This window comes from Odontesthes bonariensis, chromosome 16 (genome assembly GCF_027942865.1).
Source record: "Odontesthes bonariensis isolate fOdoBon6 chromosome 16, fOdoBon6.hap1, whole genome shotgun sequence".
Classification (NCBI taxonomy): domain Eukaryota; kingdom Metazoa; phylum Chordata; class Actinopteri; order Atheriniformes; family Atherinopsidae; genus Odontesthes; species Odontesthes bonariensis.
Genome location: NC_134521.1, coordinates 31,738,288 through 31,755,383, shown reverse-complemented (window position 1 = coordinate 31,755,383; position 17,096 = coordinate 31,738,288). Strand labels below are relative to the sequence as shown.

Genomic DNA, 17,096 nt, shown 5'->3' with positions numbered 1-17,096 from the left:
TACTAGGTATTTATCTGTAAATTATATTGTATTTTTGGGAAATTACCACTGTAATGAGAAGTAAGTACAGAGAAAGCATGGCTGAAATGCCAGGTATTTATTAAGTAAATATATAGTTAATTGTTTTGTGTTATTGTGTAATTACCACTGAAATTGTAAGGTAAATAAAAATAAATTATGGATGTATTTCCCTGTTATATGTATGGTAAATTAAAATCCTTCCCTTTGCCAATGAATAAACACAAACTTGTACCATGTAGGTTCAGATATATTACTATGTAATACATGATAATTTACTCGGTAAGTAAACTAAAACTGTACTGTAAAAGAAAGCCGTTTTTGTTTCCATGTAATAACCATGTTCTTACATATATAATTTGTAATAGATAACTCACCTCACTGGCAAATAAACACAAACTTGTACCATGTAGGTTCAGTTATATTACTATGTAATACATGATAATTTACTCGGTAAGTAAACTAAAACTGTACTGTAAAAGAAACCCGTGTTTGTTTCCATGTAATAACCATGTTCTTACATGTATAATTTGTAATATATAATAGATAACTGACTAGTCAATAAACAGAAACTTGTACCATGTAGGCTCTGATACATTACTATGTCAATTATAATTTAGGTTAGTAAACTGAAACTGGATGCAAAGGTAAGGAAAGTTTAATTCTGGAACTTAAAAATAATAACAATAATAAAAACTCAAAGTGCATTAAGACTGACTGCCGTGGTAATTTTGACCCTACTAATCTGAGGTTAAACATTAACACCATAACATCACTTTAACAAATCAGTGCAAACAACAATATGGCACATATTGGAAGTGTAAACAACAGTATACAACATTGTGGCATACAAGAGATGTGTGGCCGCTCACTTCCTAAATTTATATTTTATGGGAAGCAGCTCAGATTCCTTTTTCATTCTCTTAATTTTTTCCTCAAGACGTTTGTTAGTGTCTATGAAGTTCATGCAGGTTTTTGCAAAGCTGGCAACAGTGTCTCCTTCTGTGAACACCGGCAGTGGTCCAAAGTCCTCACCCTCTGAGGCAATCATGATATCTGCAATGACAGCAGACAATGCAATTGTATTTCTGTCCACATCCAGAGATTTGCAGCTGAGATTGAGGCTCCTGGTGCGCCTAAACACTTTCAGGACAGCCCGGTATCTGTGGACAACCTCCTCTGGACTCTGAACTATCAAGACAGATCATAAAATGAAAATACAGATGAACTTTATATCAGCATTACACAAATAAATTGATAAGCCTGATTGTACATAACAGGGCATTCTAGAGTTAGACACTTATAAACCAGAGCCAACTAGTGTCAGCACTAACCTTCACAATAGTGTATGAATCAATATGTACTGATGTACATATCATAACCGGCCCAGCCCTAAATATAGGTTTATGTATGGTAAATATATATGAAATACTAGATTATGTGTGTAGGTTATACATGCCTACTAAAATCAGTCAGCACATGAAGGTGCTACACTGAGACTAGAATGGAATTGTGAGAAACTGCTGTGATGTAAAGATGACAAAGTTCCACAGACTATGTAAGGTCTAGTACAGTTATACATATAGCTTAAATTCCATCTCTCCCTATATTTAATAAGGAGAGAAACAAACAGCACAATTTATTTGTTGATTATCATGGTGTGATCAAGGCGGTATATACATTATATATAAATGTAAACTATATGCACATAACTGTAGGCCATTTTTTTTCCAAATGATGGAAATTACCTCTTTTTCCAAATGTTTTAGACTTCTTCTTGGTCTTGTTCTTCTTCCCCTTCCGCTTCTCCTGTTCAGAAGAGGAGTCCGACTCAGATGATGTGTCAGAAGACGAAGAGTCTGAGAAATCCTTTGCCTTTCTTTTGCGTGGCCCTGACAATAAAAGAAATACAATTCCTAAAATTATTTTTTGATAGAGATTTTATTTATTTTGCACATGAAAAAACACTTATTGTAATATACTTCATGCATTTCCATGATGTGGGGATTTGAAATCAATATATGCAAAATAGAAGGCCACTTATTAAGCCTACAGACACCTTTTGGGGTTGGGTCAGTTTTCTCTCTAAGGAAATCCCGCTCCTCTTTTAGAAGCCGGATCTCTTCTTTTAGGAGCCGGTTCTCCTCCTTTACTAATTTGAATTCCTGCCGGAATTTATCCATGGTTGGAGCCGGGGTTTGAATCTCAACAACTAAAAAGATACAAACAGAAATATATTTCAAATGTAGTGGTCAGTTATAGCCTGTTCTATTTCAATTACTAATAACATACAACAACATATAACAACATAAAATCCTATGGACTGGCAGAAAGAAGAGTGGGGTGTCATTTTCAGAACACTCAAATCCAAGACTGCCTTTCTGGTGGTATGGAATGTTGTAGAGCTGACCCATTTTGATTAAAAAAAAAACTTAACTGTGATTATGTTAAGTTATAATTATTGCAGCTCTATTACAGACACAGGGTAAGATTTAAATTTATTCACCACTCTTGAACAAACGAACGCCCAAAATGCCAAAATCATGCACTCTTTCATTTTTTTTTGTTGTCATTTTTGATACTTGATATGCTCTCGACCATTTTCCTGGATGTTGGGTTCATTATGATGTGTGAGGATGACGTCTAACCCTAACCCTAACGGCTACTAAGAAAAAGGGTATATGTGTTCATTGGGTGTGTGTGCGTGCGCCATACAGCCAAAATAGAGACAAAACAGAGACATTTACAATGAGATCAAACTGCTTTAGGGTGGACACACACTCCAAACTTCTCTAGCATGAGTATGTTTGTTGCAACTGGCATTTTAACGGTTTAAATCCTGAAAATTATGACAAGAATTTTAATGATGAACTTAATTTGGGAAGATTATTTGATTGATTGATTCATATATTTAAAATTTAATAAATATGGCATACACAGAAATTTGTAATAAGAGTTAACAACTATGAGGGAACTAATTTAAGGACCACCCAGTTGCTAACATTAACTTACCTTCATCAGTAGACTGTACCAACTCATCATCGACTGGATTTTTATTACTCCTTGTTCTTCTAACTCCACGTGGCATGACTCTGGACATTAGAAGTATAAAATATGATAATAAAATTAAACAATACATTAGGTCAAAGCCAAGTCACAGATCAATTGTTAAACTTCACCCGTAGCCTATTTGAGTACATGCAGCTAACCAAGCTGCAACAAAACTAACTTACCGTATTTAAGTTAAAACGTGTTAACAGCCTGCTTTGGCTGCTTTGTGTCGCTAAATTTAGCTAGCTAACGTTAGCTAGCTGTCACTGTGCAAATGTGTTTGCTTCTGGTTCCGAAAAAAACTGTTTGCCGGTGACCACATTGCAAAGCTCAAGGCTTCAAAACGGGAGTCTGCAAATCGATAATAACTTACCTGTTAACTGTAGCTAACTTCAGGTCTTCAGCTGTGTGTTGTTTTCCCTCTCAGAAGTCTCCGGTCTACTTTCGTATCAATTTTGCGCGAGCACCATAAGTCGGATCCAACTTCCGGTTGACACAGAGATCTCCAACCAAATGTAAGTAAAATACATTTCTGTATAACAATGTACGCGTTACAGTACCAATTACATGTGAATATATATAATATAAATGTTCAATAAACGTTACTTTATGAAAGTGACTGATGGAAGATTGGTGCTTAGTCTTAGTTTTTTTCACAAGCAATGCTCTTATTGTGAAGTATTTCCGTTGTTGCAGTCAGTGCGTTGACTTGATTCAGAGACCAAGTGAAAAGCCCGGTAAAATCACCACGAGGTGAAGGCACAAGAAGAGGAGAAGGTTGCGTCAATGTCCATCGCGAGTTTCGAATCTGGTAAAGATTAAGTTGATACATTTTTAAGTCATTATTGTAAAGGCAACGCAATCAGCGGAGTGGGCCCTATTTAATTATAAAAATTTATAATCATGTTTTTTCACAGTATTTTTTCAAGTATTATATTATAAATGCATTTAATGTTACACCCGTTATGTTTTAATTTTTTTTTCAGTAAAATGACGTTGATAATAAAATGTCTACAGAAGACAGCACATGGCGGCAAAAACTTGATAAGATGGCTCCAGAAGAAGAGGCTGTTGGCAAGAAAAAAACGATGTCCTGCCTGCAACAGCAGAATGAAATTTAAAAGAACTGACACAACAAAAGATGGATATAGGTGGTAAGCTCCATGTCTCATTGCAACACACACTCAGTGTACCATTACATTCCTGTATCTTTAGAATGTCTTAAAATTGATCACTTTTTAAATTAAAATAAGCATTTTGTCATTCAAAATATTGAAATACCAACCAGCTCATAACTGGGATTATTGATATCTAGATCAGTCTGTGTTTTTGTTATATACTCAGTGTTAGTAGGCTATTGAGGGTAATTACTTACATGTAGAATGGTATTTGAGCATATTTTGTCTGTACAACCTCTTAGCTAGGGTGGTGACTACCACTCACATACTTGAGATGTGCTGTAATCAATGGATATCCAACCAAGGACTCAATATGACAACTGTGCCCAATGTTAATGTGAGGAACAAGTTAAACATGCTTTGCAATGTTATTTGTTATTGATGTATGTACCTTAAAACCACACTAAATACACATTAAATTAATGCAAATATATCTCTGTGCCATTTGTTACAGGACCTGTAGAAAGACAACCCATAAGGGCAGGGGCATCACAAGGTCCATCAGAGAGGGCTCCATATTCTCTCGGTCACACATTCCATTACCAAGTTGGATGACAATCATGCACAGGTTGGGGTCCTTCACCTATATCTGTCTCTCAGTGTGTTTTGGTTACACTTTACACAAATGCTGCCTATTATTGCTGACTTATTAAAACCAGATTAGCTTGTAGCATGTAATTAGAGTCTTCATTATTGTTTTGTGATCACAATCAGGCTGATCAGTTGCTAATACACTTAGAGTTTTTGTCTTAGTTTTTCACAGGGTTTGCGGAAGAGACAAATTGATATGATAGAGGATGGAGTATGTGGGAGCAGCAAGTCACTGACCGGTGTGACAACACTCTTACGAGAAATCTGCACTAAAGCTGTCAGGCGACTGGAGAGAAGACGGGGAATGCGCATTGGAGGAAGGAGAGCTTTTGTTGCAATTGATGAGAGCAAATTCAGACACAAAAGAAAGGCACTGATCATTTTAACAAAATTGTAATTTATGCTTTGAATAGCAGATTACACCTGAATTACCATGGTATAATAAATATCTATTATCAGTCACTGGTATCTACCTTTGGAAGCAGGAAGTTATTGGGTACCGGTTTAAAAAAAGTTATAGTGCATATCTAGAGTTAAGTCACTAACTTTACATATGACATGCTTATTTTTCAGTACGGACGTGGACGACGTGGACACACCTGGCAAAGACGCTCATGGGTCTTTGGCATGCTGGAGGTGAAGGGGTCCGGCCGACGTCCCATCCTGAAATTGGTCAAAAATCGGTCAAGGAGGCGATTACTGCCAATAATACAAAGATATATTAGACCGGGTAGTGAAGTGATAAGTGATTGTTGGTCGGCCTACAATAGATTGTCAAATCAAGGTTACGTTCACTATCAGGTGAATCACAGAAGATATTTTGTCCACCCTGGGACAGGTGCTCATACACAGCACATTGAACGGGCATGGCGGAGTTGCAAAGAGGACATCTACCGATACCGGGGCAACTTGTCAGAGGCAGGCCTAAAGATGAATTTAAGGTTCATCGAGTGGAATCACTGGCTTGGAAAAGAGCACAAGGAGGGCATTCTTGGACGCTTATTTAAAGACATCAGAGCATGTTACAAAGTGTAACAACACTTTATCAAATGTACATAATATTTCAACGTTTTTTTTCTTTTCCTGTTAAATATGGATTTTAGAAGTGAGCGAGCAGCCGCACCACTGCAATTATATAGTTGTTCTGTGCCAAAGGTTTGTTGAGTAGCTCTGTTGTTTGAAATATGGTGGGAGTTTTCTTATTCTGGTTCTACCCTACAATTAAACTTTCCTTACCTTTGCATCCAGTTTCAGTTTACTAACCTAAATTATAATTGACATAGTAATGTATCAGAGCCTACATGGTACAAGTTTCTGTTTATTGACTAGTCAGTTATCTATTATCTATTACAAATTATACATGTAAGAACATGGTTATTACATGGAAACAAACACAGCTTTCTTTTACGGTACAGTTTTAGTTTACTTACTGAGTAAATTATCATGTATTACAGAGTAATATATCTGAACCTACATGGTACAAGTTTGTGTTTATTTGCCAGTGAGGTGAGTTATCTATTACAAATTATACATGTAAGAACATGGTTATTACATGGAAACAAACACGGCTTTCTTTTACAGTACAGTTTTAGTTTACTTACCGAGTAAATTATCATGTATTACAGAGTAATATATCTGAACCTACATGGTACAAGTTTGTGTTTATTCATTGGCAAAGGGAAGGATTTTAATTTACCATACATATAACAGGGAAATACATCCATAATTTATTTTTATTTACCTTACAATTTCAGTGGTAATTACACAATAACACAATACAATTAACTATATATTTACTTAATAAATACCTGGCATTTCAGCCATGCTTTCTCTGTACTTACCTTCTCATTACAGTGGTAATTTCCCAATAATACAATATAATTTACAGATAAAAACCTAGTATTTCAGCCATAGATTCACTGTATTTACCAGTAGTTATTACCAATAACGCTTTATAATTTACTGGGTAAATTCCCAGTATTTTGGCCATGGTTTCATTGCACTTACCTTCTTATTAAAGTGGTTAATACCTAGTAACACATTTTTGGTGCCATATATTTACTGGGTAAATAGCTAGTAATTAGGGGACCATAGCTACCTGCTTATTACCATCTTATAACCCAATAATACACTATAATTTATCATATACTTACCAGGTAAATATACCATAGTTTCATTGTACTTACCTTCTTATTACTATAGGTAATTACCTAGTAACACTTTTGTGTTACCATGTATTTACTGGGTAAATACTGGATAATTAGGGGACTGTAAAAGAAAGCGTTACCGTTTTTCTTTCTCAAACAAGGCCATTTAAAGAGGTTTATGCATGGAACCTACTTAGAATGGATATATATGAAGGACATAGGAGTTTGAACTTGTTTTGACTGAAGGAATTGGTGTTTATAATCAAAAATCCGAATTTCGTCTTAATTCCGCAAAAGAAGTCTATTCCTGTTTTTCTTTCTCATACAAGGTCATTTAAAGAGGTTTATGCATGGAACCTATTTAGAATTGATATATATGAGGGAAAAATTAGTTTGAACTTGTTTTGACTGAAGGAATTCATTTTAAAGCAAAAATACCAATTTGGCTTTAACTCGCAAAAGTAAGGCTATTCCTGTTATTCTTTCTCAAACAAGGTCATTTAAAGAGGTTTATGCATGGAACCTACTCAGAATGGATATATATGAAGGACATAGGAGTTTGAACTTGTTTTGACTGAAGGAATTGGTGTTTATAAGCAAAAATCCGAATTTCGTCTTAATATCTCAAAAGAAGGCTATTCCTGTTTTTCTTTCTCATACAAGGTCATTTAAAGAGGTTTATGCATGGAACCTACTTAGAATTGATATATATGAAGGAAAAATTAGTTTGAACTTGTTTTGACTGTAGGAATTCATTTTATAGCAAAAATACCAATTTGGCTCTAACTCGCAAAAGTAAGGCTATTCCTCTTTTTCTTTCTCAAACAAGGTCATTTGAAGAGGTTTATGCATGGAACCTACTTAGAATTTATATATATGAAGGACATAAGAGTTTGAACTTGTTTTGACTGAAGGATTTCATTTTATAGCAAAAATAACAATTTGGCTTTAACGCCCAAAAGTAAGGCTATTCCTGTTTTTCTTTCTCAAACAAGGTCATTTAAAGAGGTTTATGCATGGAACCTACTTAGAATTGATATATATGAAGGACGTAGGACTTTGAACTTGTTTTGACTGAAGGAATTGGTGTTTATAAGCAAAAATCCGAATTTCGTCTTAATTCCGCAACAGTAAGGCTATTCCTGTTTTTCTTTCTCAAACAAGGTCATTTAAGGAGGTTTATGCATGTAACCTACTTAGTATTGATATATATATGAAGGACATAGGAGTTTGAACTTGTTTTGACAGAAGGATTTCATTTTATAGCAACAATACCAATTTGGCTTTAACGCGCAAAAGTAAGGCTATTCCTGTTTTTCTTTCTCAAACAAGGTCATTTAAAGAGGTTTATGCATGGAACCTACTTAGAATGGATATATCTGAAGGACATAGGAGTTTGAACTTGTTTTGACTGAAGGAATAGTGTTTATAAGCAAAAATCCGAATTTCGTCTTAATTCCGCAGAAAAAGGCTATTCCTGTTTTTCTTTCTCATACAAGGTCATTTAAAGAGGTTTATGCATGTAACCTATTTAGAATGGATATATATGAGGGAAAAATTAGTTTGAACTTGTTTTGACTGAAGGAATTCATTTTAAAGCAAAAATACCAATTTGGCTTTAACTCGCAAAAGTAAGGCTATTCCTGTTTTTCTTTCTCAAACAAGGTCATTTAAAGAGGTTTATGCATGGAACCTACTTAGTATTTATATATATATATGAAGGACATAGGAGTTTGAACTTGTTTTGACTGAAGGATTTCATTTTATAGCAAAAATACCAATTTGGCGTTAACTCGCAAAAGAAAGGCTATTCCTGTTTTTCTTTCACAAACAAGGTCATTTGAAGAGGTTTATGCATGGAACCTACTTAGAATGGATATATATGAAGGACATAGGAGTTTGAACTTGTTTTGACTGAAGGAATTGGTGTTTATAAGCAAAATTCCGAATTTCGTCTTAATTCCGCAAAAGAAGGCTATTCCTGTTTTTCTTTCTCAAACAAGGTCATTTAAAGAGATTTATGCATGGAACCTACATAGAATGGATATATCTGAAGGACATAGGAGTTTGAACTTGTTTTGACTGAAAGAATTCATTATATACCAAAAATACCAATTTGGCTTTAACTCGCAAAAGTAAGGCTATTCCTTTTGTTCTTTCTCATACAAGGTCATTTGTAGAGGTTTATGCATGGAACCTACTTAGAATTGATATATATGAAGGACATAGGAGTTTGAACTTGTTTTGACTGTAGGATTTCATTTTATATCAAAAACACCAATTTGGCTTTAACTCGCAAAAGTAAGACTATTCCTGTTTTTCATTCTCAAACAAGGTCATTTAAAGAGGTTATGCATGGAACCTATTTAGAATTGATATATATGAGGGAAAAATTAGTTTGAACTTGTTTTGACTGAAGGAATTCATTTTAAAGCAAAAATACCAATTTGGCTTTAACTCGCAAAAGTAAGGCTATTCCTGTTTTTCATTCTCAAACAAGGTCATTTAAAGAGGTTTATGCATGGAGCCTACTTAGTATTGATATATATATGAAGGACATAGGAGTTTGAACTTGTTTTGACTGAAGGAATTGGTTTTTATAAGCAAAAATCCGAATTTCGTCTTAATTCCGCAAAAGAAGGCTATTCCTGTTTTTCTTTCTCAAACAAGGTCATTTAAAGAGGTTTATGCATGTAACCTACTTAGTATTGATATATATATGAAGGACATCGTAGTTTGAACTTGTTTTGACCAAAGGATTTCATTTTATTGTAAAATTGCCAATTTGTCTTTAACTCGCTAAAGTAAGGTTATTCCTGTTTTTCTTTCTCAGACAAGGTCATTTGAAGAGGTTTATGCATGGAACCTACTTAGAATTGATATATATGAAGGACATGGGAGTTTGAACTTGTTTTGACTGAAGGAATTGGTGTTTATAAGCAAAAATCCGAATTTCGTCTTAATTCCGCAAAAGTAAGGCTATTCCTGTTTTTCTTTCTCATACAAGGTCATTTGAAGAGGTTTATGCATGGTACCTACTTAGAATTGATATCTATGAAGGACATAGGAGTTTGAACTTGTTTTGACTGAAGGAATTGGTGTTTATAAGCAAAAATCCGAATTTCGTCTTAATATCTCAAAAGAAGGCTATTCCTGTTTTTCTTTCTCATACAAGGTCATTTAAAGAGGTTTATGCATGGAACCTACTTAGAATTGATATATATGAAGGACATAAGAGTTTGAACTTGTTTTGACTGAAGGAATTCATTTTAAAGCAAAAATACCAATTTGGCTTTAACGCGCAAAGGTAAGGCTATTCCTGTTTTTCTTTCTCAAACAAGGTCATTTGAAGAGGTTTATTCATGGAACCTACTTAGTATTGATATATATATGAAGGACATAGGAGTTTGAACTTGTTTTGACTGAAGGATATCATTGTATAGCAAAAATACCAATTTGGCTTTAACGCGCAAAAGTAAGGCTATTCCTGTTTTTCTTTCTCAAACAAGGTCATTTAAAGAGGTTTATGCATGGAACCTACTTGGTATTGGTATATATATGAAGGACATATGAGTTTGAACTTGTTTTGACTGAAGGATTTGGTGTTTATAATCAAAAATCCGAATTTCGTCTTAATTCCGCAAAAGAAGGCTATTCCTGTTTTTCTTTCTCAAACAAGGTCATTTAAAGAGGTTTATGCATGGAACCAACTTAGAATTGATATATATGAAGGACATAGGAGTTTGAACTTGTTTTGACTGAAGGATTTGGTGTTTATAATCAAAAATCCGAATTTCGTCTTAATTCCGCAAAAGAAGGCTATTCCTGTTTTTCTTTCTCAAACAAGGTCATTTGAAGAGGTTTATGCATGGAACCTACTTAGTATTGATATATATATGAAGGAAATAAGAGTTTGAACTTGTTTTGACTGAAGGATTTCATTTTATAGCAAAAATACCAATTTGGCTTTAACTCGCAAAAGTAAGGCTATTCCTGTTTTTCTTTCTCAAACAAGGTCATTTAAAGAGGTTTATGCATGGAACCTATTTAGAATTGATATATATGAAGGAAAAAATAGTTTGAACTTGTTTTGACTGAAGGAATTCATTTTAAAGCAAAAAATACCAATTTGGCTTTAACTCGCAAAAGTAAGGCTATTCCTGTTTTTCATTCTCAAACAAGGTCATTTAAAGAGGTTTATGCATGGAACCTACTTAGAATTGATATATATGAAGGACAAATTAGTTTGAACTTGTTTTGACTGAGGGAATTCATTTTATAGCAAAAATACCAATTTGGCTTTAACTCGCAAAAGTAAGGCTATTCCTGTTTTTCTTTCTCTAACAAGGTCATTTAAAGAGGTTTATGCATGGAACCTACTTAGTATTGATATATATATGAAGGACATAGGAGTTTGAACTTGTTTTGACTGAAGGAATTGGTGTTTATAATCAAAAATCCGAATTTCGTCTTAATTCCGCAGAAGAAGGCTATTCCTGTTTTTCTTTCTCATACAAGGTCATTTAAAGAGGTTTATGCATGTAACCTATTTAGAATGGATATATATGAGGGAAAAATTAGTTTGAACTTGTTTTGACTGAAGGAATTCATTTTAAAGCAAAAATACCAATTTGGCTTTAACTCGCAAAAGTAAGGCTATTCCTGTTTTTCTTTCACAAACAAGGTCATTTGAAGAGGTTTATGCATGGAACCTACTTAGAATGGATATATATGAAGGACATAGGAGTTTCAACTTGTTTTGACTGAAGGAATTGGTGTTTATAAGCAAAATTCCGAATTTCGTCTTAATTCCGCAAAAGAAGGCTATTCCTGTTTTTCTTTCTCAAACAAGGTCATTTAAAGAGGTTTATGCATGTAACCTACTTAGTATTGATATATATATGAAGGACATAGGAGTTTGAACTTGTTTTGACTGAAAGAATTCAGTATATAGCAAAAATACCAATTTGGCTTTAACTCGCAAAAGTAAGGCTATTCCTGTTTTTCTTTCTCAAACAAGGCCATTTAAAGAGGTTTATGCATGGAACCTACTTAGAATGGATATATATGAAGGACATAGGAGTTTGAACTTGTTTTGACTGAAGGAATTGGTGTTTATAATCAAAAATCCGAATTTCGTCTTAATTCCGCAAAAGAAGTCTATTCCTGTTTTTCTTTCTCATACAAGGTCATTTAAAGAGGTTTATGCATGGAACCTATTTAGAATTGATATATATGAGGGAAAATTTAGTTTGAACTTGTTTTGACTGAAGGAATTCATTTTAAAGCAAAAATACCATTTTGGCTTTAACTCGCAAAAGTAAGGCTATTCCTGTTATTCTTTCTCAAACAAGGTCATTTAAAGAGGTTTATGCATGGAACCTACTCAGAATGGATATATATGAAGGACATAGGAGTTTGAACTTGTTTTGACTGAAGGAATTGGTGTTTATAAGCAAAAATCCGAATTTCGTCTTAATTCCGCAAAAGAAGGCTATTCCTGTTTTTCTTTATCAAACAAGGTCATTTAAAGAGATTTATGCATGGAACCTACTTAGAATGGATATATCTGAAGGACATAGGAGTTTGAACTTGTTTTGATTGAAATAATTCATTATATACCAAAAATACCAATTTGGCTTTAAATCGCAAAAGTAAGGCTATTCCTGTTTTTCATTCTCAAACAAGGTCATTTAAAGAGGTTTATGCATGGGACCTACTTAGAATTGATATATATGAAGGACAAATTAGTTTGAACTTGTTTCGACTGAAGGAATTCATTTTATAGCAAAAATACCAATTTGGCTTTAACTCGCAAAAGTAAGGCTATTCCTGTTTTTCATTCTCAAACAAGGTCATTTAAAGATGTTTATGCATGGAACCTACTTGGTATTGGTATATATATGAAGGACATAGGAGTTTGAACTTGTTTTGACTGAAGGATTTCATTTTATAGCAAAAATACCAATTTGGCTTTAAAGCGCAAAAGTAAGGCTCTTCCTGTTTTTCTTTCTCAAACAAGGTCATTTAAAGAGGTTTATGCATGGAACCTACTTAGAATGGATATATCTGAAGGACATAGGAGTTTGAACTTGTTTTGACTGAAGGAATGGTGTTTATAAGCAAAAATCCGAATTTCGTCTTAATATCTCAAAAGAAGGCTATTCCTGTTTTTCTTTCTCATACAAGGTCATTTAAAGAGGTTTATGCATGGAACCTACTTAGAATTGATATATATGAAGGAAAAATTAGTTTGAACTTGTTTTGACTGTAGGAATTCATTTTATAGCAAAAATACCAATTTGGCTCTAACTCGCAAAAGTAAGGCTATTCCTCTTTTTCTTTCTCAAACAAGGTCATTTGAAGAGGTTTATGCATGGAACCTACTTAGAATTTATATATATGAAGGACATAAGAGTTTGAACTTGTTTTGACTGAAGGATTTCATTTTATAGCAAAAATAACAATTTGGCTTTAACGCGCAAAAGTAAGGCTATTCCTGTTTTTCTTTCTCAAACAAGGTCATTTAAAGAGGTTTATGCATGGAACCTACTTAGAATTGATATATATGAAGGAAAAAATAGTTTGAACTTGTTTTGACTGAAGGAATTCATTTTAAAGCAAAAAATACCAATTTGGCTTTAACTCGCAAAAGTAAGGCTATTCCTGTTTTTCTTTCTCAAACAAGGTCATTTAAAGAGGTTTATGCATGGAACCTATTTAGAATTGATATATATGAAGGAAAAAATAGTTTGAACTTGTTTTGACTGAAGGAATTCATTTTAAAGCAAAAAATACCAATTTGGCTTTAACTCGCAAAAGTAAGGCTATTCCTGTTTTTCATTCTCAAACAAGGTCATTTAAAGAGGTTTATGCTTGGAACCTACTTAGAATTGATATATATGAAGGACAAATTAGTTTGAACTTGTTTTGACTGAAGGAATTCATTTTATAGCAAAAATACCAATTTGGCTTTAACTCGCAAAAGTAAGGCTATTCCTGTTTTTCTTTCTCTAACAAGGTCATTTAAAGAGGTTTATGCATGGAACCTACTTAGTATTGATATATATATGAAGGACATAGGAGTTTGAACTTGTTTTGACTAGGATTTCATTTTATATCAAAAACACCAATTTGGCTTTAACTCGCAAAAGTAAGACTATTCCTGTTTTTCATTCTCAAACAAGGTCATTTAAAGAGGTTTATGCATGGAACCTACTTAGAATGGATATATATGAAGGACATAGGAGTTTGAACTTGTTTTGACTGAAGGAATTGGTGTTTATAATCAAAAATCCGAATTTCGTCTTAATTCCGCAGAAGAAGGCTATTCCTGTTTTTCTTTCTCATACAAGGTCATTTAAAGAGGTTTATGCATGTAACCTATTTAGAATGGATATATATGAGGGAAAAATTAGTTTGAACTTGTTTTGACTGAAGGAATTCATTTTAAAGCAAAAATACCAATTTGGCTTTAACTCGCAAAAGTAAGGCTATTCCTGTTTTTCTTTCTCAAACAAGGTCATTTAAAGAGATTTATGCATGGAACCTACATAGAATGGATATATCTGAAGGACCTAGGAGTTTGAACTTGTTTTGACTGAAAGAATTCATTATATACCAAAAATACCAATTTGGCTTTAACTCGCAAAAGTAAGTCTATTCCTGTTTTTCTTTCTCAAACAAGGTCATGTAAAGAGGTTTATGCATGGAACCTACTTAGAATTGATATATATGAAGGACAAATTAGTTTGAACTTGTTTTGACTGAAGGAATTCATTTTTTAGCAAAAATACCAATTTGGCTTTAACTCGCAAAAGTAAGTCTATTCCTGTTTTTCTTTCTCAAACAAGGTCATTTAAAGAGGTTTATGCATGGAACCTACTTAGAATTGATATATATGAAGGACAAATTAGTTTGAACTTGTTTTGACTGAAGGAATTCATTTTTTAGCAAAAATACCAATTTGGCTTTAACTCGCAAAAGCAAGTCTATTCCTGTTTTTCTTTCTCAAACAAGGTCATTTAAAGAGGTTTATGCATGGAACCTACTTAGAATTGATATATATGAAGGACATAGGAGTTTGAACTTGTTTTGACTGTAGGATTTCATTTTATATCAAAAACACCAATTTGGCTTTAACTCGCAAAAGTAAGACTATTCCTGTTTTTCATTCTCAAACAAGGTCATTTAAAGAGGTTATGCATGGAACCTATTTAGAATTGATATATATGAGGGAAAAATTAGTTTGAACTTGTTTTGACTGAAGGAATTCATTTTAAAGCAAAAATACCAATTTGGCTTTAACTCGCAAAAGTAAGGCTATTCCTGTTTTTCATTCTCAAACAAGGTCATTTAAAGAGGTTTATGCATGGAGCCTACTTAGTATTGATATATATATGAAGGACATAGGAGTTTGAACTTGTTTTGACTGAAGGAATTGGTTTTTATAAGCAAAAATCCGAATTTCGTCTTAATTCCGCAAAAGAAGGCTATTCCTGTTTTTCTTTCTCAAACAAGGTCATTTAAAGAGGTTTATGCATGTAACCTACTTAGTATTGATATATATATGAAGGACATCGTAGTTTGAACTTGTTTTGACCGAAGGATTTCATTTTATTGTAAAATTGCCAATTTGGCTTTAACTCGCTAAAGTAAGGTTATTCCTGTTTTTCTTTCTCAGACAAGGTCATTTGAAGAGGTTTATGCATGGAACCTACTTAGAATTGATATATATGAAGGACATGGGAGTTTGAACTTGTTTTGACTGAAGGAATTGGTGTTTATAAGCAAAAATCCGAATTTCGTCTTAATTCCGCAAAAGTAAGGCTATTCCTGTTTTTCTTTCTCATACAAGGTCATTTGAAGAGGTTTATGCATGGAACCTACTTAGAATTGATATCTATGAAGGACATAGGAGTTTGAACTTGTTTTGACTGAAGGAATTGGTGTTTATAAGCAAAAATCCGAATTTCGTCTTAATATCTCAAAAGAAGGCTATTCCTGTTTTTCTTTCTCATACAAGGTCATTTAAAGAGGTTTATGCATGGAACCTACTTAGAATTGATATATATGAAGGACATAAGAGTTTGAACTTGTTTTGACTGAAGGAATTCATTTTAAAGCAAAAATACCAATTTGGCTTTAACGCGCAAAGGTAAGGCTATTCCTGTTTTTCTTTCTCAAACAAGGTCATTTGAAGAGGTTTATTCATGGAACCTACTTAGTATTGATATATATATGAAGGACATAGGAGTTTGAACTTGTTTTGACTGAAGGATATCATTGTATAGCAAAAATACCAATTTGGCTTTAACGCGCAAAAGTAAGGCTATTCCTGTTTTTCTTTCTCAAACAAGGTCATTTAAAGAGGTTTATGCATGGAACCTACTTGGTATTGGTATATATATGAAGGACATATGAGTTTGAACTTGTTTTGACTGAAGGATTTGGTGTTTATAATCAAAAATCCGAATTTCGTCTTAATTCCGCAAAAGAAGGCTATTCCTGTTTTTCTTTCTCAAACAAGGTCATTTAAAGAGGTTTATGCATGGAACCTACTTAGAATTGATATATATGAAGGACATAGGAGTTTGAACTTGTTTTGACTGAAGGATTTGGTGTTTATAATCAAAAATCCGAATTTCGTCTTAATTCCGCAAAAGAAGGCTATTCCTGTTTTTCTTTCTCAAACAAGGTCATTTGAAGAGGTTTATGCATGGAACCTACTTAGTATTGATATATATATGAAGGAAATAAGAGTTTGAACTTGTTTTGACTGAAGGATTTCATTTTATAGCAAAAATACCAATTTGGCTTTAACTCGCAAAAGTAAGGCTATTCCTGTTTTTCTTTCTCAAACAAGGTCATTTAAAGAGGTTTATGCATGGAACCTATTTAGAATTGATATATATGAAGGAAAAAATAGTTTGAACTTGTTTTGACTGAAGGAATTCATTTTAAAGCAAAAAATACCAATTTGGCTTTAACTCGCAAAAGTAAGGCTATTCCTGTTTTTCATTCTCAAACAAGGTCATTTAAAGAGGTTTATGCATGGAACCTACTTAGAATTGATATATATGAAGGACAAATTAGTTTGAACTTGTTTTGA

General features: G+C 33.4%; 1 protein-coding gene across 2 annotated transcripts; it reads right to left on the bottom strand.

Annotated features, from left to right (window-relative positions):
- Positions 1-762: 762 nt before the first annotated feature.
- LOC142401966 (uncharacterized) lies at positions 763-3,191 on the bottom strand. Of its 2 annotated transcripts, none has more exons than XM_075487415.1 (4): positions 3,031-3,191; positions 2,078-2,230; positions 1,767-1,910; positions 763-1,209 (listed from the first exon to the last, which is right to left on the bottom strand). In XM_075487415.1, the coding sequence occupies exons 1-4, from the start codon at positions 3,155-3,157 to the stop codon at positions 887-889; spliced, it is 747 nt and encodes a 248-aa protein (XP_075343530.1). In that variant the 5' UTR covers positions 3,158-3,191; the 3' UTR covers positions 763-886. The 2 variants fall into 2 exon arrangements, with proteins under 2 accessions (XP_075343530.1, XP_075343531.1); XM_075487416.1 differs by having other exon boundaries at positions 763-1,074.
- Positions 3,192-17,096: the final 13,905 nt, after the last annotated feature.